The 25,590-nt window shown below is 62.0% G+C and overlaps 1 protein-coding gene across 4 annotated transcripts; it reads right to left on the bottom strand.

Annotated features, from left to right (window-relative positions):
- Window positions 1-18: 18 nt before the first annotated feature.
- On the bottom strand, window positions 19-22,919 carry CDK16 (cyclin dependent kinase 16). 4 transcript variants are annotated; one of them, XM_077840616.1, is made up of 18 exons: window positions 22,720-22,919; window positions 16,207-16,334; window positions 14,732-14,857; window positions 13,867-14,000; window positions 13,509-13,634; window positions 13,212-13,268; window positions 12,745-12,859; window positions 10,507-10,601; window positions 10,370-10,432; window positions 10,171-10,294; window positions 9,470-9,590; window positions 8,761-8,858; window positions 7,686-7,791; window positions 7,444-7,486; window positions 7,189-7,279; window positions 5,418-5,495; window positions 4,695-4,744; window positions 19-4,395 (listed from the first exon to the last, which is right to left on the bottom strand). In XM_077840616.1, exons 2-17 carry the CDS (start codon window positions 16,322-16,324, stop codon window positions 4,707-4,709), a joined length of 1,533 nt encoding a protein of 510 aa, XP_077696742.1. In that variant the 5' UTR covers window positions 16,325-16,334; window positions 22,720-22,919; the 3' UTR covers window positions 19-4,395; window positions 4,695-4,706. The 4 variants fall into 4 exon arrangements, with proteins under 4 accessions (XP_077696742.1, XP_077696744.1, XP_077696743.1 ...); XM_077840618.1 differs by lacking the exon at window positions 14,732-14,857; XM_077840617.1 differs by lacking the exon at window positions 4,695-4,744.
- Between the last annotated feature and the right edge of the window lie 2,671 nt (window positions 22,920-25,590).

Genomic DNA, 25,590 nt, shown 5'->3' on the forward strand with positions numbered 1-25,590 from the left:
AGACGCAGGACGCCTGGGTTCCATGGAGACTTTAATAATTTCCATACATTGAGTGCAGAACAGTCTCTCACCCCAGACAAAAAACGAGGGAGGCTCCATCTCCCACGCAGCTCAGATACAGCCCTCCCCCCTCAAACATTGATATGTATAGGCAGGTTAACCCTTTGCCTGCTGAGCCAAAGCCCCCCTGTCACAGAGACTCCACCTCCATCTACAGGGCTGGGGAGGACACAGCTGGCAGGGGAGGGGGCTCTGTCCCTACTGAATCCACTCTGGACCACTGCAGGGCCCCCCAGGCAGGGAAATCCAGTCCAGGGTCCCCCTTTCCATGCACAGATCTACTCTGGCAACCTCCTCCTCCCTGCCCAGGGATCCTCTGAGATCCCCTACTCTCCAAGATCCCTCTTTCCTCCACCTATATGGATCCATTATGGGATCACCTTCCTCTGCATGCAGGGATCCAACTCTAGGATCCCTCCCTCCTCCCCACCAGGGATCTGGTCTTAGCCCTGCCCCCTCCTCTCCAGGCCAGGATCCCACCCTCCTACTCATGAAGGGATCTGATGTGGGATTCCCCCTCCATGCAGGGTTCACAGCTGAGATCCCTCCCTCTTCTGTGCACAGGGATCCAGTTCCCCCCAGTAAAACCCACACCTGCCAGGAATGGATCCCAGACCAAACCCACCCACTGACCCACCCCACTGGCACCGCCCCCACCACAGCATCTCGCTGACACTCCCCAGGCCCCAGTCCTGCCAGGTGCCCAGCAGAGAAAGAGAAAACAGACACCACCCCGCCCAGGGACTCTCACTTCGACACCTTCAGTCTTATGGGTCAGAGCAGGGGGGCCAGAGGGGGGAACAGGGGAATGGGGGGGGACCATTCTGATCCACGAGGAGAGCTGGCTACATCTCAGCGCCGGCCGAGCCTTCCTCATGCAGCATTACGGGAGGCCGTTCCCCGCTGCCCCGCCCCAGAAGTGGCTGCAGCTCAGCTGGGGGGGGTATTGTCATTTTTATAACTATGGGTATGGCTCTTCCAAGGAAAGACATTCCATCCCACAAGCACTACATGCTGCATATAAAAAAGGCTAGATATGTACATATATACACGCACACACACACACAATATATATAGAGAGAGAGATGGAGGGGGCGCACTGCCTGGGGGATATAGGGTCCGCCTTTAAACTGACACTCCCACAGCAGGGTTCCAACCCCCGGCCTTTACCCCTGAGTTAAAGGCTTGGCCCTTCCAACTGCAGTTGATCCTTCCTAGCCACTAGGGGGAGCCAGGAGCACACAGAGCCCTCTGGGCGGGACAGCCTGGCCGGGGTCCATCAAGGAGTGCGGGGCAGGGGGCTGCAGGATGGAGCTGGAAGGGGATGCAGGATCCAATCCTGAGCAGTGCTGGACTAGAGCAGGGACAAGGAGGGATTTGCCTGAGTAACGAGTAAGGACAGAGTAGTAGCTGAGTAGTGTTTGATTAAGGACTGAGTACCCACAACTGAGCAGGTGCTGGAAAGGGACCGAGTAACATGTGAGTAAGGAAGGAGTAGCAAATCAACTAAGCCAAAGTAAGGGCTAGGTGTGGACCAAGTAACATTTGATTCAGGACTGAGTAAGGATTTAATAACTTTTGAGTAAAAATAAGTAATATCTAAGGGTAAGACTGTCTAGGGACTGAGTAACATTTGAGAAACAATGGAGTAGTGTTTCAGTACGGACCGAGTAGTGTTTGAGTAAGGTGGTAGTAACATTTTAGTACGGTCAGATTACTCTGAGTAAGGACTAAACAACAACTAAATTGGGACTGTAAGGATGGAGTACTGTTTGGGGAAGGACCAAGTAACAGTTGCATTAGGGCTGGTAACATCTAAGATAAGACTTATCAGGGCGGAGCAGCATTTGAGTAAAGACAGAGCAATATCTAGGCTAAGACTGAGAAGGGCTGGGTAGGGACTCACAGCTGAGTACCGGCAGGGTAACAGGAGTAGGGATGGAGTAAATCCAGAGCAGTGACTGAGTAACATGTCTGGCCAGAGTAACATTGGACTGAAGACTGGGTAAAAACTAAAACCAGATCAAGTAGGGGCTGGCTGAGTATCATACGAGTAAACGCCTAGGACTGGATGGGCTGCCCGGGCCAGTAGTTCCAGTTGCAGCTAGTGTCGCTACCCTGGGAGCTCAGGCGCATCCTGTCCTGAGTCAGCAAGAGCATCCCACTAGCCAGGGTGTCTGCCCCTCACTGCTGCTCCAGCCCCTCCTTGTCCTCCCCACGGATTTACGGAGAGACCGGGGGGCCCACCTCAGCCTGCATGGTCTACAACACAGGTGGCCAGCGCTGGGCGCAGGCTCTGTCTGCGATGGAAATTCCTCGCCCACACCGTCCTAGCCTTGCACCGGCCATTTTCACGGCTGTGGCACCCTGGGGGTTCAGCGTCACCCTGGGAGCGTCCTGCATGCCCAGGTCAAAATTCTTCCTACTCCCCCTCGCTGTGGCCTAGTGAATTTCATTTCTGTTACTTCAGATCACCCCATGATACTCGGACTCCCTTCTGGATTTATGGAGTAAGGACCAAGTAATGTGTGAGCAACTAGCTCAGGACAGAGTAAAGCTCAAGTAAGGATGGAGTAATGTCTGAATAAAGACTGTCAGGTTTGAACAGGGACTGGAGTAACAGGTGAGTAGGACCTCAGTAACCACAGAATAATGTTCGAGGGAAGGCAGAACAGGCCAAGTAACACCTGAGCATGGACTAAGCACTGAGTAGAGAGTAACAGTCGAGTAGGGGCTGAGTTAGGAGTGAGAGGATGTGGAGTAACACCTGAATAAGGACTAAGTATTGACTAAGGACGGGAGCAAGGACTGAGCAGAGAGTCTGGGAAGTGACTGAGGAGGGGCTGAGCCAGGAGCATCCTAGGGCTGACTACAGCTGTTACTTGTGTAACAGCTGAGGAGGGAACCGAGTAAGATCTCAGGAGGGGTTGAGTGAGAGCTGAGTAACATTTGAATAGGAGCCAAATAAGGCACCAAGGGACTGTGTAAGATTTGACTAGGGGTTGACTAGGGGCCAAGTAAGAGCTGAACAAGATGTGAGTAGGGGCCAAGTAACATTTGTGTAAGGACTGAATGCGGTTAAGTATCATCTGAGTAGGGGTAAAGTAAGGGCTGAGTAATATGGGAGTATAGACAGTATTGTGTGAGTAGGACCTGAGTAACATGGGAGTGAGGAAGAGTTACATGGGAGTTGAAGGAGAGTGTCATGAGAATAGGGGTAGAGTAACATGAGTGGGGCAGAGTAAGGGCTGAGCAACTTGAGAGTAGGAGCTGAGTAAGATGGAAGTAGGGTCAGAGTAAGGGCTGAGTAACATGGAAATAGGGACAGAGTAAGGGCCAAGTACTGTAGGAGTAAGGGCTGAGTAACACAGAAACAGGGCTAGACTAAGGACTGAGTAACATGGGAGTAGTAGCTGAGTAACAGGGGAGTAGGGGCAGAGTAAGGGCCAAGTACCAAAAGTAAGGACTGGGAGAAAGGTGCAGCTGGCCCCACGTGAGCCCTGAGTACTAAGTGGGGAAGGGGAGCTGGCAGCCGCCCCACTGAACTCACTGGCATCAGCCAGTGTTCACCCCACATGCCGACCCAGCAGGACGTGGGGGCGGAGCTAAGCCCTGCAGGAAGGGGACATGCTGGGGTTTGGGGAGGGAAGGGGACTCCCCAGGGACACATCACTCGAATGCGGAGGGGTTGCAGACTGTCGGGCACCCCACACACACTGCTGCAAAGGGACCTACCACATCTGGGGTACACCCCCCCGCCCATTCACACGTCTGCAACAGCAGCCACCCCCCAGTGTCACCATATCTGGAAGACTTCTGTCCCCACAGCTCAGCGGGTGTTGGGTGGCAGGAGAGGAGGATTTAGGGTGGGGGCGAGTGACAGAATATAACCCCCTGGATTAACCCCCCCACCAGGCAACCTGGGGGGTACAGAAGGGGTTGTGGCCCCCTCCCCCACAGAGGGGGCAGAATCAAACATCTCCATGGAAACATAACTCCGGGGGGCTGCCCCCCCCATGCCCATCCCTCCCGGCGAGGGGGGGGGGGCTATAGATTATTTCTCTATATTTATAATATTGCCTTGAAAAAATAAAACTTAAACAACATGGGGGGGGCATCTGCCGTCCAGCCGGCGCCACCCCCCCCCAGAAGGGGATCGGGCCCCTCCAGCCCCAGGGCACGGCCCGAGTCCCATCCCCGAAGGCGGCGTCCAACCCAAAGGGGCAGAGTCCCGGCTGGGGGCGGGTTTATGTCAGGCCAGCCCCTGCCCCTCCCACGTCACTGTGGCTCGGCAGGGTCACAACAATAAGCTGGGCCGTCGGTTCTGCCCGTTCACTGTGGGGGGGAGCAAAAGGATTAAAGAGAGACAGCGGCCTCCCCACCGCTGCTGGATTCCCCCCACACTGCCCCCCACCCACCCCCAGCCTATGCCCCCCATGCCGCCCATCCTGCTACAGCCAATACAGTGCCCGTGGGGCGGGTGTGTATTGGGGGTGATAAGGAGCAGGGTGCCCCATGTGCTCCCAGCTGGGGGAGGAGGTCCGGATGAGGAACCTTGAGGGGGGTGGCGGTGATGGGGGGCCATGCTGAGAGCTGGGGGGGGCCATGGGAGGGGGGATGTGGGGGGGAAGTACCTGACCCGAAGGCTAAAATTCAGTGTCCACTACCCGGAAGGCGGCACCCCCTGCGGGAGAGGAGAGAGCGTTCACCGCGCAGCCGGGGCCTGGGGGAGCAGGGCCGGGGGGGGAGTCTTCAAGGGGGAAGCTTCACCCCCATCCTGAGCAGGAAGGGCCCTAGCAGGGCTGCGGCAGGTGGTCCCCTCTCCCCCCTGATGGGGGGTCCCAGCTGGGGGTAGGTCAGAGATGAATTAGCTGCCCCCCAGAACAGACCAGTGTCAGCAGTCAGGTGCTGGAGGGCACGTTAAGTTGGGGCAGGGGGGAAGAGGGCTTGGGGAGCATGTCTGTGTGGGCAGAGGGGTCAGCAGGGGGAGTTGTGGGCGGGGTCCCCCCTCAGTCAGACAGGAAGGGGCTGTGGGGGAGGCTGCGGGGGGGGGGGGCATGTCTCACCTGACTCGGGCAGGGAGGGCCTGTAGGTGGGTCAGGGGGCTGCGGGGGGGATGTGGGGAGCCATGTCTCACCTTAGTCAGGCAAGGAGGGGCTGTGGGTGGGTTGGGGACTGCAGGGGAGGCTGGGGGGCCATGTCTCACCTGTGTTGGGCAGGGAGGGGCTGTGAGTGGGGCAGGGAGGGGCTGGGGGCCGCAGGCGGCCATGTCTCACCTGAATGGGGCAGGGAGGAGCTGCGGTTGGATCAGGGCATTGTTGGGGGGGCAACTGAGGGGCTGGGGGGCCATGTCTTACCTGAGTCAGGCAGGGAAGCTGAGCGCAGCCCCGTCTCCTTCTGTAGCTGAATCTCCTTTAGTGCAAATATGGACGTGGCTGTGGAGACACGGAGGGGGGGCGGTGGCAGAGGGATCACAGGGGGCAGTTACAGCTCCCCACAGCCCTGCCCCCCACTCTGAATTCCCTCAGCTCCGCCCGAGTCTGTACACCCCCAAACCACCCCCACCCAACTCATAATGTTCCTCTTTGCCCATCTTAGCGCAACCCGACTCAGCCCCCCCGCCACCTCCAGCACCCTGACCTGCCCCGAGCCCCCCGGCCCCGCCCGACTCAGCCCCCCCGCCACCTCCAGCACCCCGACCTGCCCCGAGCCCCCCGGCCCCGCCCCCCCCCAGCACCCCCGCCACCTCCAGCACCCCGACCTGCCCCGAGCCCCCCGGCCCCGCCCCCCCCAGCACCCCGACCTGCCCCGAGCCCCCCGGCCCCGCCCGACTCAGCCCCCCCGCCACCTCCAGCACCCCGACCTGCCCCGAGCCCCCCGGCCCCACCCCCCCCAGCACCCCGACCTGCCCCGAGCCCCCCGGCCCCGCCCGACTCAGCCCCCCCGCCACCTCCAGCACCCCGACCTGCCCCGAGCCCCCCGGCCCCGCCCCCCCCAGCACCCCGACCTGCCCCGAGCCCCCCGGCCCCGCCGGACTCAGCCCCCCCGCCACCTCCAGCACCCCGACCTGCCCCGAGCCCCCTGGCCCCGCCCCCCCCAGCACCCCGACCTGCCCCGAGCCCCCCGGCCCCGCCCGACTCAGCCCCCCCGCCACCTCCAGCACCCCGACCTGCCCCGAGCCCCCCGGCCCCTCCCCGACTCAGCGCCACCTCCAGCACCCCGACCTGCCCCGAGCCCCCCGGCCCCGCCCGACTCAGCCCCCCGCCACCTCCAGCACCCCGACCTGCCCCGAGCCCCCCGGCCCCGCCCGACTCAGCCCCCCCGCCACCTCCAGCACCCCGACCTGCCCCGAGCCCCCCGGCCCCGCCCGACTCAGCCCCCCCGCCACCTCCAGCACCCCGACCTGCCCCGAGCCCCCCGGCCCCGCCCGACTCAGCCCCCCCGCCACCTCCAGCACCCCGACCTGCCCCGAGCCCCCCGGCCCCGCCCGACTCAGCCCCCCCGCCACCTCCAGCACCCCGACCTGCCCCGAGCCCCCCGGCCCCGCCCGACTCAGCCCCCCCGCCACCTCCAGCACCCCGACCTGCTCCGAGCCCCCGGCCCCGCCCGACTCAGCCCCCCCGCCACCTCCAGCACCCCGACCTGCCCCGAGCCCCCGGCCCCGCCCGACTCAGCCCCCCGCCACCTCCAGCACCCCAACCTGCCCCGAGCCCCCGGCCCCGCCCGACTCAGCCCCCCGCCACCTCCAGCACCCCAACCTGCCCCGAGCCCCCCGGCCCCGCCCGACTCAGCCCCCCCGCCACCTCCAGCACCCCGACCTGCCCCGAGCCCCCCCCCCCCGACTCAGCACAACCTCCAGCACCCCGACCTGCTCCGAGCCCCCGGCCCCGCCCGACTCAGCCCCCCCGCCACCTCCAGCACCCCGACCTGCCCCGAGCCCCCGGCCCCGCCCGACTCAGCCCCCCGCCACCTCCAGCACCCCAACCTGCCCCGAGCCCCCGGCCCCGCCTGACTCAGCCCCCCCCTCCACCTCCGGCACCCCAACCTGCCCCGAGCCCCCCCCCCCCCCGACTCAGCACAACCTCCAGCACCCCGACCTGCGCCAAGCCCCCCACACGGATCACTCACTGTCCGGGAGCTTGGTGACGCGCTCGCCCAGGCAGTGGAAGAAGAGATGCCCCATGGCCTCGGCCGCTGACATCCGCTTCCGCCCCTCGAACTGCCGAGACATGCCCCCCCCGGGGGGGGGGGAGGGTGGTCAGAGGTCTGGACATGCCCCAGGCGGCAGACACACCAGCACCCCCGTCACCCCCAAATCCCCCACCCCCAAATCCCACGCTACAAGCCAAGGTAACCCGGCCCCTCCGACCCCCCGTCTCTCACCTGCAGCAGTTTGCCCAGCAGGTCGGCTCCATCACTGTCCAGCCTACACGGGGCACATGGGAAATATCAGCCCAAAAGGAGACCCCATAAAACCACAGGGGGATTTACACACACACACCCGCAGCCCACAGGGAGATCCTACCCCCCTGGTCCTCCCCCCACAGGCCCCTGGAGGATCCGGCCCGCCGGCCCTCCCCTCGCAGCCCCCGGGACTCCCCGCATGCAGCAGCCCCAGGGCTGACCTGGGCGCATGATTGAGCAGGGCCTCGGGCCGGTACTTGGGGTAGTTGTAGGATCGGAACTCCTCGTTGGACAGGATTCCCGGCCACGTCTCCTCATTGGGGGTCCCTGGGCGGAGGGCAGAGGGGATAGGGTGAGAATATGACAGGGCCCCGTGGAGCCCCCCGCCCACCCTCTGCAGCACAGCACCCCCTGCTGAGCCCCCCCACCCTCCCCTTGCAGCACGGTGATCCCTGCTGAGCCCCCACCCACCTCCTGAAGTGAGGATGATGTGGGGATTTTCCCTTGTTATGTTGTGTGTGAGCCTCTGTGAGTTTTATTGTTTTGTATGAATACTGTGTGTGCCTCAGTTTCCCTGTGTGTTGCTCCAATGCCTAAGTGGTGGGAATAGGGGTGTGTGACTTTGGCCGAGACCCTCGGGGGGCAGGTGAGGTGGCTCCAGCTGCCTGCAGGTAGGCGATGGCCCATGCCCTTCGTAACCGGAGACCCAGGCGGGGGATGCAACCAGGTGACTCTTTGCCGGGAAGCGAGACAAAGACAAGGAGAAGCAATGGGGCTGTCTGAGGTGGGGTGTCTGGAAGCTGGGCAGTCTGCTTGGGGGGACTGGAAGAGGTGGGGAGTCCAGGGCGTCTGGCCCAGGACTCCCCAAGATGGACTTGGCTGAAAGTCTCTGATTTCTAGGTTAACAAGCTCCGTTCTACGCCGTGTTCCTGTCCTCTAATAAACCTTCTGTGTTCCCGGCTGGCTGACAGTCACAGCTGGCTGCAGAGTCGGGGGGCAGGAGCCTGACCCGGGGAGGAATCGCTGCAGGAAGCGCACGGGGACGCTGAATGCTCCAGGGTCAGCCCCAGGAAGGAGGAAGCTGGGGCAGCGTCTTGCCCGGGCAACAGTCTGCTCCGAGACAGGAGGGTCCCCCAAAATCCTGTTCCAGAGCACAGCCCCCCATGACTCTGCAACACACGCGCCCCCCCGCCCGCAGCACGACACCCCCTGCAGCATGGCACCCTCCGACCATGCTCCCTGCAGCACAGCACCCCCCGAGCACCCCAATAGTCCCCGCTGAGCGCCCCCTCTCACCAAGGATGCGGAAGATGAAGTGCAGTTGCTCCTCCACGGTGGAGCCGGGGAAGAGCGGGCGGCCCGTGGACATCTCGTAGAATATGCAGCCCACGCCCCTGGGGGAAGAGGCGCTGGGGTCAGGGCACCCAGAATTTGGCAGGGGGGGGGTCTCCCTGGCACAGCCCCCACCCAGTTCCCATGGGCGCTCAGAGGCACGGCACCCCCACCCCAGCGCTACTGACAGCAAAACCACCTGGGCTGCAGGAGGGGACCTGCCCCCCACCAGGGCTGGTCTAAAGCACCAGAAGGGCGGGGGGGGGGGGGCGTCAGTGTCACTGAGCAGGCCCCACTGGACAGAGTGGGGTGGGGAGCTGGGGACTGCGTGGGGGATGGGGAGCTCCTGGGGGAGGGGGCAGCAGTTCAGGTGTGGTATCCAAGGGGTCCCCACATGGTTAGAGAGGTGGGCGGGGGGGAGGGAAGAAGAGGCCAGGCCCGGATAGGGGAGCTGGACTGGGAGCAGGAGGAGAGGAAGGTCGTCCTGAAAGTGGGGAGGGGCAGAAGGGGGAGCAGAAGGGGGCTGGGGACTTGTATGGGGTGGGAGGAGAAGCGGGGTTAGGGTGGGGTGGGCAGGAGGAGCAGGGGCGGGAGGGGAGCAGCAGGTGGGGCAGGAGGAGGGTCCCAGGCCAGGCAAGCGTGGCACCAGCCACCGTGGCACCCCCTGGCTCACCACATGTCGATCTGCGTGGAGTACTCGGTGGAGCCCAGCAGGATGTCGGGGGGCCGGTACCAGAGCGTCACCACTTCATTGGAGTACGTCTTGGTGGGGATGGACTTGGCCCGCGCCAGACCTGGCATAGAGAGAGTGGGCTGGCACTGGAGGCTGGGGGCCAGTCAGGGGGGTCTGGGGGTTCAGGGGCTCGCAGAAATTGGCCAGCTTAAACTCACCACACTCGTTGCTGAGCAGGTTCTGGGGGGGGGGGGGTTAGGGGGCTCACCGAAGTCGGCCAGCTTGAACTCCCCCCGCTCATTGCTGAGCAGGGTCTGGAGGGTGGTTGTAGGGTTCAGGGGTAGTTGGGAGGTTCCGGGGGGCTGGTGGGTTCCGGAGCTCACCGAAGTCGGCCAGCTTGAGCTCGCCCCGCTCGCTGATGAGCAGGTTCTGGGGGGCGGGGTGGGGGTTTGAGGGTAGTTGGGGGTTCAGGGGGGCTCTGGGGCTCACCGAAGACGGCCAGCTTGAGCTCGCCCCGCTCGCTGATGAGCAGGTTCTGGGGGGCGGGGTGGGGGTTTGAGGGTAGTTGGGGATTCAGGGGGGCTCTGGGGCTCACCGAAGTCGGCCAACTTGAGCTCGCCCCGCTCGCTGATGAGCAGGTTCTGGGGGGCGGGGTGGGGGTTTGAGGGTGGTTGGGGGTTCAGGGGGGCTCTGGGGCTCACCGAAGTCGGCCAGCTTGAGCTCGCCCCGCTCGTTGATGAGCAGGTTCTGGGGTTTGAGGTCGCGGTGCAGCACCTTCTGGCGGTGGCAGTACGCCAGGCCCCGTAGCAGCTGGAAGAGGAAGAGCTGGGGGGGACAGAGAGATGCCATCAGCCTGGCCCTGGGGGGCCCCAGGAGCCCCCCCGTCCTCCCCACACTTACCTTGACATTGTGCATGTTGATGAGGTTGCCGCAGTCATCCAGGTACTGCTTCAGGTCCTTATCCTGCAGGAGCAGGGCAGGGTTAATGCCGCTCGGACGCCGGGGTCCCCCCGAGCCGCCCCCAGCCCCCCACTCACCAGGTACTCGAAGACCAGGGTCAGCGACTTCTCCGTGTGGATGATGTCGTGCAGGGTGACAATGTTGGCGTGTTTCAGGTCCTTCAGCAGGGACACTGGGAGGTGGGGGGGGGGAGGGGCAGGTCGAGTGAATCTCAGCCCCACAGCCCCCTAGCCTGCTCCCCCCGGCACCCCCCAGCACCTCCAGCCCGCCCCCCAGCCTGCCACCCAGTATCTCTGGCCCACTCCCCGGCCCACCTCCTGGTTCCTGGTCCCTCCAGCCCGCCTAACAACCTGTCCCCCAGTATACCCAGCCTGCCCCCTAGAACACCCCCCAGCCTGCTCCCCCCGGCGTCCCCCAGCACCTCCGGCCCACCTCCCAGCCTGCCCCCCTGGCACCCCCACAGCCTACTCCCCCGACACCTGTGACGAAGTGGGACTGTTCTTAATGTTCTCTCTGAATATGGTGTGGGTTCCTCAGTTTCCCCTAGGCAGTTCTTAAGTATCTAGGTGGGGGGATAAGTGGGTGCAACTGTTGCAGAGCCCTAGAGGGCCAGTGTGATGGGATCTGCACAGAGAATGGCCGACACCCTGTCTCTTGATGGCCTGGGCCCCCCCCTGCAAGGTGCCAACTGAGGGGGTTGGAGAACAAAGAGATTAGGTGGCCTCCTGGCCTGGGGAAAGAGGCAAAGGCCAGAGGAAGGGCTGGAGGGTTTCAGTTTTGGAGCTGGCTGTGGGGGGAAGAGAGGGAGGCCCAGACCCGGGGTCTGACCGCCCTGGCCCCAAGACGGACCTGACTGAGGGGTCCTGGTCTCTGTACCTACAAGCTGGCTAGATTGTCGGGCTCAACGGGTAGTGATCAATGGCTCCATGTCTAGTTGGCAGCCGGTGTCAAGTGGAGTGCCCCAAGGGTCGGTCCTGGGGCCGGTTTTGTTCAATATCTTCATAAATGATCTGGAGGATGGTGTGGATTGCACTCTCAGCAAATTTGCGGATGATACTAAACTGGGAGGAGAGGTAGATACGCTGGAGGGCAGGGATAGGATACAGAAGGACCTAGACAAATTGGAGGATTGGGCCAAAAGAAATCTGATGAGGTTCAATAAGGATAAGCGCAGGGTCCTGCACTTAGGATGGAAGAATCCAATGCACTGCTACAGACTAGGGACCGAATGGCTAGGCAGCAGTTCTGCGGAAAAGGACCTAGGGGTGACAGTGGACGAGAAGCTGGATATGAGTCAGCAGTGTGCCCTTGTTGCCAAGAAGGCCAATGGCATTTTGGGATGTATAAGTAGGGGCATAGCGAGCAGATCGAGGGACGTGATCGTTCCCCTCTATTTGACATTGGTGAGGCCTCATCTGGAGTACTGTGTCCAGTTTTGGGCCCCACACTACAAGAAGGATGTGGATAAATTGGAGAGAGTCCAGCGAAGGGCAACAAAAATGATTAGGGGTCTAGAACACATGACTTATGAGGAGAGGCTGAGGGAGCTGGGATTGTTTAGCCTGCAGAAGAGAAGAATGAGGGGGGATTTGATAGCTGCTTTCAACTACCTGAAAGGGGGTTCCAAAGAGGATGGCTCTAGACTGTTCTCAATGGTAGCAGATGACAGAACGAGGAGTAATGGTCTCAAGTTGCAGTGGGGGAGGTTTAGATTGGATATTAGGAAAAACTTTTTCACTAAGAGGGTGGTGAAACACTGGAATGCGTTACCTAGGGAGGTGGTAGAATCTCCTTCCTTGGAGGTTTTTAAGGTCAGGCTTGACAAAGCCCTGGCTGGGATGATTTAACTGGGAATTGGTCCTGCTTCGAGCAGGGGGTTGGACTAGATGACCTTCAGGGGTCCCTTCCAACCCTGATATTCTATGATTCTATGATTCTGGTTTAGACCATGTTCCTGTCAGCTAATAAACCTTCTGTTTTCCCCACTGGCTGAGAGTCCCATCCGACTGTGGAGTTGGGGGGCAGGACCCTCTGGCTCTCCCAGGACCCCGCCCCATGCAGACTCGCTGCGGGAAGCACACAGTGAGGCAGGGGAGGCTGAATGCTCCGGAGTCAGCCCCAGGAAGGTGGAAGCTGCATAAGCTTTGTGCCCTGGGGACAGTAGCTCCAAGAGAGAAGGGTCCCCCCGAGTCCCGCCTGGCTTCGTAGGGAGCAGTTCCAGTGCATCGCCCCGGGGACTCCGTGACAGCACCCCCACAGCTTGTTCCCCTGCCTGCCCTCCGGCTTGTCCCCCAGCCCGCCCCTTGAGCAGGTACCTTCGCGGATGGCTGTGCAGGGCGCCCCCTCCTCGTGCTCCAGGCGGATTTCCTTCAGCGCCACCAGGTTGTCGGTCAGTTTGCTCTTGCCCTTGTAGACAGTGGCGTACGTCCCCTGTGGGGCAGTGAAGGGGGGGGGGGGGACAGAACTGGAGGTCACAGCTGGGGGGCCCCTCCTGCCCCATCCCCTAACCAGCCACTTGCCCTCCTTCCCTGGCCCATGGCCCCCAGTCCGGCCCCCTGATCTCTGCCCCATCACCCCCCAGCCCTTCCCCCTCACCCCACAGTCCCATCCCCCATCCTCTCCCCAGCCCCATGGCCCAGCTCCTGGCCCCTCCCGCCCCCAGTCACTTTCCCCCTCCCCCGCCAAATCTCATGCCCTGGATCGGATCTGGGGTGGGGCGGCATTAGGGTCAGGATTCCTGAGACAGAACCCCACCCACCCACCCCCGGGGCCCAGCTCCCACCTCTCCCAGCTTGTCCAGCTTCACGTAGGTTTCCAGCTTCCCGAAGCCGATCTCCGACTGCAGGCAAGAGACCAGCCGTGAGACGCCTGCCGGGGAGGGCTGGCTCCCAGCGGGAGGGGGAATGGGGGGGCCATGGGGCAGGGGGCCAGCTGTGGGGCAGCCAGGGGGCACCGTAGAGCAGGCAGCCGGCGAGGGAACACTGGAGGTGGGGGACTGGGGGGCAGGATGGGGGCACCATGGGGCTGGCCAGGAGACACGCGGGGGGCACCGGAGGACATGCGGGGGGCGGGCTCTCACCAGCGAGACACGGCGCAGCCGCCGGCTGAGGGGCTGGTCGAACAAGGGGCTGTTCAGTGCCAGCTTCTCCAGGCAGCCCTCGGGCAGGCGGATGTCGGCCGGCAGCGAGAGCCGCTTGTTAATGTCCTGGGGGGTGCAGGGATGGGGGTCACGGGCACAATCAGCGACCACCCCCCCCCGCCCTGCGGTCGGTGACCCCCTGCGACCTCTTCCCTCCACAGCCCTCATCCTCCCCCCGCATATCACCTCCACCCACCCCTGGATCCCTGACCCCCTCTCCCCACCATCCCCCCAACCCTCCTGCCGCCCTCCCGCAGGATCTCGCCCCAGTCCCCTCGGAGCCCGGCCGCCCCCCCACCTCAGAGGAGATCTTGCGGGCCGAGCTGTGGCGCATGCGGACCCGCACGGGGGACTGGACCTCGTCGGACGAGGTGCCGGACGCCTGGTCGCTCTCCCCGTCGGAGCCCATCTTCACGTCCTCCTGCACCATCTCTGGGGGCGGGCGGGAGGCAGAGCAGAGGGGGAGTTACCGGGACGAAGGAGACCCCCAGCCGGCCCCCCCACAGCTCCCCCTGCCAGAGACCCCCCAACTGGCCTCCCGCACAGAACCCCCTGCCAGAGACCCCACAGCGCCCCCTGCTGGAGACACTGCACTGCCAGCACCCCAGCCAGCATCAACACACACAGCACTCCCCCCGCCAGCCCTCGCCACAGCGCCCCCTGCTGGAGGCCCCCACCCAGCCAGCCCTCGCCACAACGCCCCCTGCTGGAGGCCCCCACCTCCCCCAACACTGCCAGGCAGCCAGAGGCAGCAAACCCAGGCGGGCTCAGCGTGCAGTGGCCAGCACACCCTGAAAGCGTCTGGAACTCTGAGAGCGACCCCCCAGGGCTCCCCCACCGCTCACCCGCTGCCCCCGCGTCCTGCCAGCCCGGCTCAGCTGCCCACATAATAAAACATAAACCACAGCCACTGAAAGGGGGAGGGGCTGGTTACCCCCCCACTCCGTCAGCACTACAGCTCACGAGTTCCCCCCGCTCTGACCACTAGACCCCACTGCCCACCCAGAGACAGGGAGAGAACCCAGGAGTCCTGGCTCATAGCCCCCTCCACACTCTAACCCACTAGCCCCCATTCCTCTTTCCGAGCGGTGATCGGCTCCACAGAAGGGGAGCTGACTGGCTCAGGGGGGTCCCTGGGGTCTGCGCTGCCCCTCCATAGTCACCTAGTCGGCTGGCACGGGCGAGGTGGGCGCTCAGGCTGCGGGTCACGCCCGGGCGCGGCCGGCGCTGCAGGAAGGAATAGACGCTGCGCGAGGCGCCCCAGGGACGCCCGCTCTTCCCCGCCAGGCCTGGGGGGCACGAGACATGGGGCGCAGGGGAGCCCAGCCCACAAGAAGAGAAAGATTGGGGGAGGGGGGCAGTCACACAGCCAGGGGAGAGGATGTGGGGGTTGGGTTGGGGGACCATATAGAGAGGGGAGTAGATGGGGGGGCGGCACAGCTCAGGGGGGTGGGAGGATAGGGGGAGGGGATCAAACAGCCAGAGCAGGTTGGGGGGTAGATGTGGGGGAATCATGCAGCCCAGAGGAGGGGGGGCAGATGCGGGGGGTTACAGAGCCAGAGGGAAGGGGGTGCGTGGGGGGTCCAGGTCACAGAGGTCACACAGCCGGAAGGGAGGAGGACAGGGCAGGTGGGGGGGCAGAAATTAAACACAGACAAAAAAGAAAAGAAAAAGAAAATGAAGAAACAAAAATACAACAGAACAGAAACAAAATCCGGGAGAGACCGGGGGGACGTACCCGTGGGGGGGCCATGGACACCCCCACACATCAAGCCAGAGCACTGGGGTCCAACCATCCCCATTCCTGAACTCAGCCCCCATCCTAATCCCGACCTCCCAATTAACCCTTCAAAGCATCAGTAATGCCCCCAGCATCCTGGCTCCCAGCCCGCCCTGCTCTAACCAACAGACCCCACTCCCCTCCCAGAGCCAGGGAGAGAACTGAGGAGTCCGGGCCCACAGCCCTGCCCAACCTGCTCAAACACCCCCATTTGGGGCTTTGGTCAGGTCCAATGGATGTGAGACCCGACTGTCACACCCCTACAGCAAAAGTGGGATGGTATATTCCACCTGGCCATTGGCCACCTCTATGGAGCCCACCCAATCACTGCCTAGGCTGGTTCCCAATTGGGCCACCAGCAATGGAGAGGGTGGGGTGAGGAGGGAAGAGGAGGCAGCCTTTAAAGGGACGGCCATGCCCAGAGACCACCACATAGGCACAGCCAGGGAGGTCTTAAAGGGGCAGCCACATCCCCGGACCCTTTAGCAGTCCATCACACCAAGGGACGTCTTAAAAGGGCCATAACACCCACAGGGAATGTTAAAAAGACAACCATGCTCAAGTAAAACCTTAAAGGGGCGGTTATGCCTGCAGAAAGCCTTAAAGGGGTGGCCTTGTGCACAGACCCCTTTAAGGCACCGTCTTGTAAGTGGAACACCTTAAAGGGGCAGTTAATGCCTCCAGGCCCCTCAAATGTCTTAAAGGTGCTCTCACAGCAAGAGCCAGCTTAAAGGGAAGGTCTCAGTCCGGATCTTGTCCACGCCCAGCACAGAAAGGTCTCATGGGAAGGCACCGGAGTGGGCGGAGCTGCCCCGGGCACCAGGATCCGCAGCAGGCCCGGCTGGGGGAGGGGCTCACCGGTGTCACTGCTGTTGTTCTCCTCGATGTTGATCTGCTCATTGAGGTTCTTCTCGGCCGTCCGGCTCCCCCGCAAGGTCATTGAGAGCTGCCTCTTGATCTTCTTCATCCGATCCATGGTGGGGCAGCTGCACAGAGGGGAAAGGACACCACAGCCTGAAACACCAGATCAGGTACACAAGGAGGGTTGCCCTGGAACTGGGATGCAGTCACCTCTGGGGCAGGGCAGCTGGGGAACAGCCGCACATAACGCTGCACAAGGAGGGCTGCCCTGGTGCTGAGATGCAGCCACTTCTGTGGCGGGGCAGCTGGGGAAAAACTCTAGAGGAAAGAGTCTAAGGAAATGTACTAACCATGAGCCCCCTACCCTGCTCCCCGGCTAAGGGCCATGGCAAGCAGAGGTCGGTCGGGGTCGGGGCCAGGGCTATGCACGGAATTGATGCTCCCACCCCAGCATGTGTCTCACGTTACGCCCCAGGAATGGACAACCCGGATGGATTAGTCACCCCGCAGCATGGCTATCCAGCCAGTGCTCCCCACATCAAACCCAGGGGTCAGCTGGTCTGATGCCCCCTCACATCAGACCCATGGGACAGCCAGTGACCCCCCAGATCAGACCCCACAGGTCAACCAGCCAGTGCCCCCCGAATCAGCCCTACAGGCCAGCCAGCATGGTGCCCCCCCCGCCCGGTATCAGACTCATGGACCATAGGGAACACCTGGGGGTGGGGTTGGACCCATATGTCTCCCACAAAGGGTCAGCTGCAGGGGGACTCAGGGAGGGGCCCTCACCAGGAAAGGGGCACAGTAGCTGATGGGTGGAAGGACTGAAATGCTGCCCCATTAACTCTGAAGACTAGCGATGGATCACAGGCCATTTGATGTTACTATGGCGATGTCTGAACAGCTGACTCTGGGAGGAGCTTGGGGCATGTGGGAGGAGCCAAGGTTAGTGTGAGAGGCTTGGGATTCTGGAAGGAGCCTCTGGCAGGGGGTCAGCTCCAGGAGGGTTACTGACAGCACAGAAGGGGTCCCAGGATGATCCCAGCAGTTGGATGGTCCCACGGTGATGGTGAATTAGCAAAGTGTACTTGCTGCCATCAGTAGGCTCCAGGAGTAACGCCCGGCTGTGACACCGGAGGCAGTTCACATCCCTCCAATTGGTTGGGGGCTGGAGAAATACCCACAGTCTCCAACTGCTGCTCCACTGTCAGTACATGGGGGAAGGATCCGCCACGGTTGAGGGCAACAGTGGGTGAAAGTACAGAGAAGCACAGGATGGCAATAGCCAAGCATGGGGCTTGGCAGGGGGCTGCGGGGTGGGGGACTGGGCAGGGGCACTCTCCCCTGGCAGGCAAGACCGGGCGCTGGGGGGGTGCTGCAGCGAGCAGTGCAGGAGGCACTCCCCCCGGCAGTCATGGCTGGACTCTGGGGGACACCATGCTGTGGGGCAGGGGGCTCAGGAGGAGGTGCTGTCCCCGGGCAGTAGGGCCGGGCACTAGGGGCACCGTGCTGTGGGCAGGGGGCTCGGCAAGGGGCGCTCTCCCCTGGAAGGCGGGGCCGTGCTGCAGGGAGCTGGGCCGGGACTCAGCAGGGGGCATTCTCCCCCAGCTGTCAGCGCTGGCCCCACTGGGGGGCGACTCAGGCCGCCTGCTTCCCCTTCCTTCACCATATGGAGGTATCCGCAGAATCCTTTTGGCTTGAGCCACCTGCTGGGGCCAGGGCACAAATCCAGCCCCATGCAGCCTTGCCCCCCAGCACACAGGGCACCTACCACACAGGCTTATGCCAGGCCAACCCCAGCCCAGGGCTACTGAAGCACCTGGCAGCTTACCTGTCCTGGCAGGGAGTGGGGTCTATGGTTAGAGAGGGGGCTGGGTTCTCTCCCTGGCTCTGGCAGGGGAGTGGGGGCTAGTGGTTAGAACAGGTGGGGGCTGGGAGCCAGGACTCCTGGGTTCTCTCCCTGGCTTTGGGAGGGGAGTAGGCTCCAGTGGCTTTGCACCATCTACCCATCACTGCCCTTTTCTGGGGGACTTTGAGGGGGACCTGAGCAAGCAGCAGCCCCTTCCCCTCACTCCCTGTCCCCTCTAGGTGCTCCCAGCTGGCACAGGTGAGGAGATACCTCTACATAAACCCTCCTTCCATGGCTCTGGATGCCCACAGGGATCCTGTGGGCAGAGCCGGGTGCAGGCTCAGCCCCGGATACGGGCAGGGGAAATGCCAGAGCCCGGCTCACGTCCCCCCGACCTTATTCTTATCCCAGACCCACCTTGGCCACCAAGCCCCAGCTCTGGGACTCCCAGGAGCCGGGCACCAGCCTCCCCCATGGGTCCCCCACACAGCAGGGGGGCACCAGCAACAAGTCACCTCCATCACCCAGAAAGGACTCGAGGGGGCAGCAAGGCCAGGGGGAGGGGAGTTTGAGCTGGCTTCCCCCGCAGCCCTGCTGGTGCCCCTCACTCCCGCCCCGCACCCCCTGCTAGCCCACCCCTGGCTCCCTCCACACACACACACCCAGTGCCCCTCACTTCCACCCTGCACCCCCTGCTAGCCCACCCCTGGCTCCCTCCAGCTCCCCACCCAGTACCCCTCACTCCCACCCCGCACCCCCTGCTAGCCTACTCCTGGGCTCCCCTCACTCCCACCCCTGCAGTGCCCCTCCACACACCCCCTGCTAGCCCAGCCCTGGGCTCCCCCTCCCAGCTGTCCTGGGGGGCACATCCAGTGGGTCAATGGTCCAATCCAAGGAGCGCCTGTCTCCACAATTACCGCCCCCCCCGCCCCAGTGGCCAGGAGCACCCCCCCCACCCCAGCAGTAAAAGGCCAGAGATGCGGGGCGCATGGATCCTACCGATCAGCCAGAGGGAGGAGGCCCAGGTCTCGAAGCCGCAGCTACAGACACCGTGGGGGGGTGAAGCTGGGGGGCTGCCTGGGGAGCGACTCACTGAGCTATTAATACCTCCTGGGACCAACTGACCTACCGTGGGGGGCGGAGCCCGGGGCAGCAGCCCAGGAACTGGGGGGAGGTAGACCTGCCCTTTCAGAAGAGGGAGGGGCCATGCAGGGAGAGAACTGCCCCCCAGACAACCCAGCACCATGCCCTGGACCAGCCCCCGGGAGCCCCATGCCTCCAACCCCCCCATTCCCACCACCCCAAGCCCCCCATCCAGGGCCCCAGACCTCTGAACCCTCCAAGACCCCCAGCCCCCATCCATCTGACCCCTCAGCCCCATCCCCCGAAAGATACCAAATCCATCCCCTAGACACTGCCCCCCCCCCGAGATACCCCTGGACCTGACCTCCATCCCGAGAGCCCCATCTCCTGAGCCAACCTCCCCACAAAGATCTTTCCCCACCCCCTCACACCCGCTTCCTTCAGCCCATGGACCCAGCCCGTCAGCGCCCCCCCGCAAAAAAACACCCAGCACTAAGATCCCCTGGCTCAGACCCTGCCCCCAGACCTCACCCAGTCCTCAGCCATAAACCCTCCCCCCCGCATCCTACCCCTTCTCCAGCCACAGAGCCCCTTCCCCTCCCCAGCACCACATGGGCACTGGAGCCAGGGTAGTGCCCCGCTCCCCACAGCATTGGGGGGCAGGCAGCCAAGACTCCTGGGTTCTCTCCCCAGCTCTGAGGGGGAGTGGGGTCAAGTGGTTGGGGGGAAGGGGGGAGAGCCAGGACTCTGGGGCTCCGTTCCCAGCAGCTGGCACCAGGTCACACTCCCCCCAACTCTGCCGGAGAGAGGCAGCCCCAGGGACAGAGGCCAGGACACCAGGCATCCAGTCCGTCTGAGGCGAGTGCCGGGGGTCAGACAGGGGGAGGGGAGGGGAGGGGAGGGGGCGCTACCAGCACCAGCCAACCGGGTCTGATTGGGGGCGGTAAGCAGCCTGGACAGGCTCTCAACTCCCCGAGTCAGCCATGCCACAGCCAGCCCTTCCAAGGGGCAAGGACGGGGTGCGATAGGAGCCCCCTCAACTCCCAGACTGATCTGCTTGGAAGGGTCAATCTGCCAGGCCACTGCCCCCCACCCCCAAGACACCAGCCAAGCAGGAGGCCCCGGATCCGCCTGCCCGCCCACCCAGGGGACCCTGAAGTAGGGCGAGGGGGCCCCGGATCTAGCCCCCTCTCAGACACTCCCAGCCTGTGCAGTGAGCATGAACCATGGGACAACAGCCCCGCACTGCAGCCCCCAACTGTGCCCCTCCCACTGCCCCCCAACGCACCCAGTCCCACATGGTGGGACCCTATCCTAGAAGCATCAGCTACCACAGGCCCACAAGCCAGCCTGAGTCATGCCCCGCCCCAGCCAGAGCCAGCCCCCCACAGCTTGATATAGACCCCTTGATCAGCGCCCCCCCACCACCACACACACACACACAGCCCGATCCAGCCCCACAATCAGCTCCCTCCCCCACACACACAGCCCAATCCAGGACCCCCCCCCCCCCAGCTCAGCCCCCACACTCAAAATAACCACATGACTTAGATTTAACTCAGGCTGGGGCCTTTGCAGTGAACTAATCCCATCTGGGGGGGACCCCAGATGCCAAACCCCCACTTATTCCCAGGGGTCAGGCGTACACAAATCCAGCCTTGTCCATCTCCCCCCAGCACATGGGAGAGGGGGGTAAAGACGCCCCCCCTTGCTATCCCCCCAGGATTCCTGCATTCACTCACTGAAGGGAAAAGCCAGGAATCCCCCTCCCCACTACCAAGATCCACCCCAGACATGGGGGTGGGAATGTCCACCCACCCACACACACCCTCACTGCAGCGACCAACCCCGCACATCCCTCCCCGCCCCCCACACAGGGGGAGCAACCCCTCCGCCTGTCCCAACACATGCGGGAGTGGGAGCAATTCCCCCCCCCCTTTCCCCAGATTTAGCCTGACTGCACAGGGATCTGGTGAGTGGAGAGATCCCAGGGATCTCCCAAAATGGATTCCAGCAACCCGTCTCTCACTCTGCCCTCGCCACGCTGGGGGAAGACACAACACGCCACTCCCCAAATGTCCTGGATCTATTTCAGACACCCGATCCCCTTCCCACTGTATCCCCTGGGTAGATGACTGGTGTGAATTCCCCCAATGAGCCGGAAGCGAGTGCAGAGGGATCCATTGATGTGGCTAGATCTGTAGTGAGAGGTCATAGTGGATCACAACTGGGGGAGCTCCCCAGACCAGCTAGAGAACATGGTGGGGGCTCACCCCAGATTATTCTCCTTCTGCAGAGACCGGAGCTAGATCTCCGAGGCAAAGAGCCTCAGTAGATCCCTTCTGGGACAGAACCAGTGAGAGGGGAGCAGAGCGAAAGATACCCAGAGTGACAATCCAGATTAGATCCCCCCGACACCAACAAAACAGGACGTGCAGATCCCAGAAGTGAGAGTAGATGCCCAAACACTGAATAAAGGGGAGAGGGATACAGTAGGTGTAGCAACAGTCCCAGGCAATCAGGGCAAAATAGATTGCCAGCCTAATAGAGTGATCTAGTGAGGGCCGACTCCCAGGGAATGTCACACGGGATCTGGGACCTGGGGGTCCGAGTGGTTTCCCAGCCCAAAAGAAGTGCGTAGATCTCCACAAGGTGACAGGGGATTTAAGAGTGTGAGGATCCCTGCAAGAGTTAGCAGGAGGGGTAGATCCTTGCAGGGAGGTCAGGGTAGATCCCTGGGGGTCACAGAAGGATCCCTAGGCCAAGGCATAGAAGAACAGAGGAATCCAGTGTGGGTAGATCCCAATACCAGAACATAGATTCCGGAATGGCAAAAGTCACCATGGTTCCCCCAGTCCATTAAGGGCTGGGATCTGAGTGATACAGTATGAGTATATCCCATGAGAATAACGACAGGTAGATCCCAGATGTTGCAGCAGATCCCCCAGCCAATGGGAAAGCAGAAGATTAATCACTTTTAGGTGCACTTCATGAAGTGGATCACATAGGACAGCAAAGGTGGGTAGATCCTAGGGTCAGAGATCACAGGGGCTACCAAGTCTGGTAGAGAATCCCATGTGAGTGGATCCCATAAGGTCAGAAATCATTACAGACCCCTAATGAATGGGGAAGGTGCAGAGGGGGATCCAGTGCATGCAGATCTGATGTAGCTCAGGTGGGTAGATCCCATGGGTCACAGTTGATCCCCCCCAGTCCCAGAGGAGGGAGAGAAATTCAGTGTGAGTTGACCCCATGGGACCAAGTGGGTGGATCCCGGGCACCCAGTGGACCCCAGCCCGATGGGGCAGAAGATCCGTGGGATAAAGGGGGTGCCGATCCCATGGGACCAAGTGGGTGGATCCCAGGCACACAGTGGATCCCAGCCCGATGGGACAGAAGATCCAGTGGGTGCCGATCCCATGGGACCAAGTGGGTGGATCCCGGGCACCCAGTGGATCCCATCCCGGTGGGACAGAAGATCCGTGGGATCCAGCGGGTGCCGACCCCGTCGTGCTGCGGCGGGTGGATCCCCGGGTCCCAGTGGATCGCCAGGCCCCGCCCCACGGGGTGTCTCTTACCCTGGCTGCCGCTGCAGGGGGCTCAGCGCTGCTGCTGCGGGTCCCAGTAATCCTCAGCCATGGCCGCCGGCTCGGCCGCCCGGGGCTCGGCTCCCCTCAGCCGCCCATGGTCCCCCAGAGCCCGGCGAGAAAGGGGATCCGGGGGGGGGGGTGCGCACAAGTCTCCTCCCAGCGAGCGGCGCCTCCCCCTCCGTCTAGGCCACCTCCCACCCTGCGACTGGCTCGTGCCGGCCCCCGGCCCGGCCTTCCCCCCTCCCTGCGGGACGTACCACGCCGCGCACCAGGGGAGGGCCACACGCAGGGAGCACTCAGGGGCAGGCCGAGCCCATCCCCGACGGTGGGAGAATTAGGGATTCGCAACCCCCATACCCCTAGGGGCTGGTGTTAAACTAAGAGGGCAAAAAAGGTGGAAGAAGTCAATCACCCCCCCTCTTTTTATTTGGTACAGTCTCAACTGGAACGGCCTGGGAGGGCGCTACCATTACTGAGAGGGAGGAGCGCCCTGAAAGCGGAGCTCTAATCCCCCTGCTTTACGGGACCCGCGGGGAGAGATCAATAATATATGAAGGGATATTATGACGCATTAATTAAATAAGCAGTCTGATGAAGGGAGCCCAGTAGCCAATCGATACTAACCCCCCCGTTTTTAGAATGGTACTTTCTCAACCGTCTTCTGTTTCCTCAATGGAAAGGTCCCCAACGGCCTTCTCCTCCTATGGGGGCTGTACCATTATAACCAGCAGCGGGGGGAGGCAATGACAGGCTTTTTCTACCTGGCAGCCAAACAGAGCCACAGTTTCATTCTCTATGTGCATCTCTAGCCTATTGAAGCACAAAGAGGAATATGGAAAGCGGGATAAGCCCTGTACTGGCCGGCTCTATTCCTCCCCACAATCCAGAGTGAGCTCGCCCGACCTCTTCTCTCGTAGCTGAGAGGATGGGCGATACCATTCAAAATAAGGGTGTCCACTTATATAATGGGACTGGGCCATAGAAACAAAGGGAATTTAAACCAGGATGTGTAACTCAATTAACCACAAGATGTAATTACAGGTCTGAGAGATGGGGAATTAAAAGGGCTGAGGAGCAGGGAGTCTCCATTCTCCCCTCCTACACAGGGAAGATAATGGTTTGACCCACTGAGAGGGGCCGGAGCGGTTGGGCGCTACCACAGAGCAAAGCGGGAGGGGGATATTTATATATCTGGACTCCAACATTTATAAACTATAAAAGAAACCAATGTATAACTTTTTCAGAACCCTATTTAAATATTAGCACTTGAACAAAGGGGTTTGGGTGAGAGGGGGCGTAATACATGGTCACACATAGAGGTTGATAATGGTTTAATCCGCAGACGGTACTGCACAACCGTTGGCCGCTACCATAAATAAAAACGAGGGGAGCAGATTAGAAAATAGGCTTCTACCAAAATAAACAGAGTAAAAGTGGCTCAGACGGGATTTATGTCAATTTTCAGGTGCCCATTTAACACCGAGAAGCGGGGTGAGAAGAGGGGGAGGCGAACCCCTTGGGGGTTAATAATGGTGTAGCCCCCGACCGTTGGACCCTACCATTAAACGCAATGGCGGGGTTCCATAAAAACGGGGAAAAGGGGGGGTTAGAGAGATGGACTATCCCTCCATTGTCCCTAAACACCCTTCCACCCCACCCATCCCCCATTATCCCCAAACACCCCTTCCCCCATTACCATCATACCCCTCCCCCACCCATACCCACATCACCCCAAACACCCATCACCCCTCCCCCACCCTATCATACAGCACGCCCCTCCCCCACCCATACCCCCATTATCCCCAAACACCCCTCCCCATACCCCCATCGCACAGGACTCCCCACCCATCATCCCCAACACCCCTCCATCCCTGTCGCACCAGCCCCCCATTATCCCTGCACACCCCTCCATCCATCCACCCGTCTCTCGATTCATCCATCATACACCCATCACCAAACATCTGTCCACGTCTCCATCCCCATCCATCCATCCACCCCGCTACCCAATCCATCCATCCATCCCCACACACCTCTCCAGCCATCCCTCCATCCTACACCTCTCCATCCCCAGACACCCTCCTTCCATCCCTCTATCATACACTCCTTCCATCCTTCCACCCCCACACTGACTCACTCGTCTATCCCCAAACATCCTCCATCCATCCAACCCCCCATCCCCAAACACACCCCTTCCTCCTTCCATCCGTCTCCACACACATCCATCTGTCTGTACAGCGCCTGGCGCGACGGGGCCCCAATCTTGGTAGGGGTCTAGGCAGCGCCCAGCACGATGGGACCCTGATTTTGGTCGGGATCTGGGCAGCACCTGGCGCGACAGGGCCCCGATCTCGGTCAGGGTCTGGGAAGCGTCTGACACGATGGGGGACCCTGATCTCGGTCAGGGTCTGGGAAGCGTCTGGCACGATGGGGGACCCTGATCTCGGTCAGGGTCTGGGAAGCGTCTGGCACAACGGGGTCCCAATCTCGGTTGAGATCTGGGCAGTGCCCAGCATGATGAGGCCCTGATCTCGGTCGGGGTCTGGGAAGCGCCTGGCACGATGTGGGTCCCTGATCTCAGTCAGGGTCTGGGCAGCGCCTTGCACAACGGGGCCCTGGTCTCAGACGTGGCCTATAGGTGCTATTGCAATGCAATGACTCACCCTATAGAGTCCGTAACAGAGCAGGGAATGAACCCAGGAGTCCTGGGCTGTCTCCCAGAACCTGCTCTCCTGGCCCTTCTCATCAGTCTCTAGAGATCTTTCCCTTCCTAGCTGAGTCCCAGAGCCAGCGATGCCGCGGCCCCCGGACCATATGGCCATGCACTGCAGGCTGGCCAGAGCGGGCATCTGTTCATTGCTG

The sequence above is a fragment of the Eretmochelys imbricata genome, chromosome 23 (assembly GCF_965152235.1).
Source record: "Eretmochelys imbricata isolate rEreImb1 chromosome 23, rEreImb1.hap1, whole genome shotgun sequence".
NCBI lineage: Eukaryota > Metazoa > Chordata > Testudines > Cheloniidae > Eretmochelys > Eretmochelys imbricata.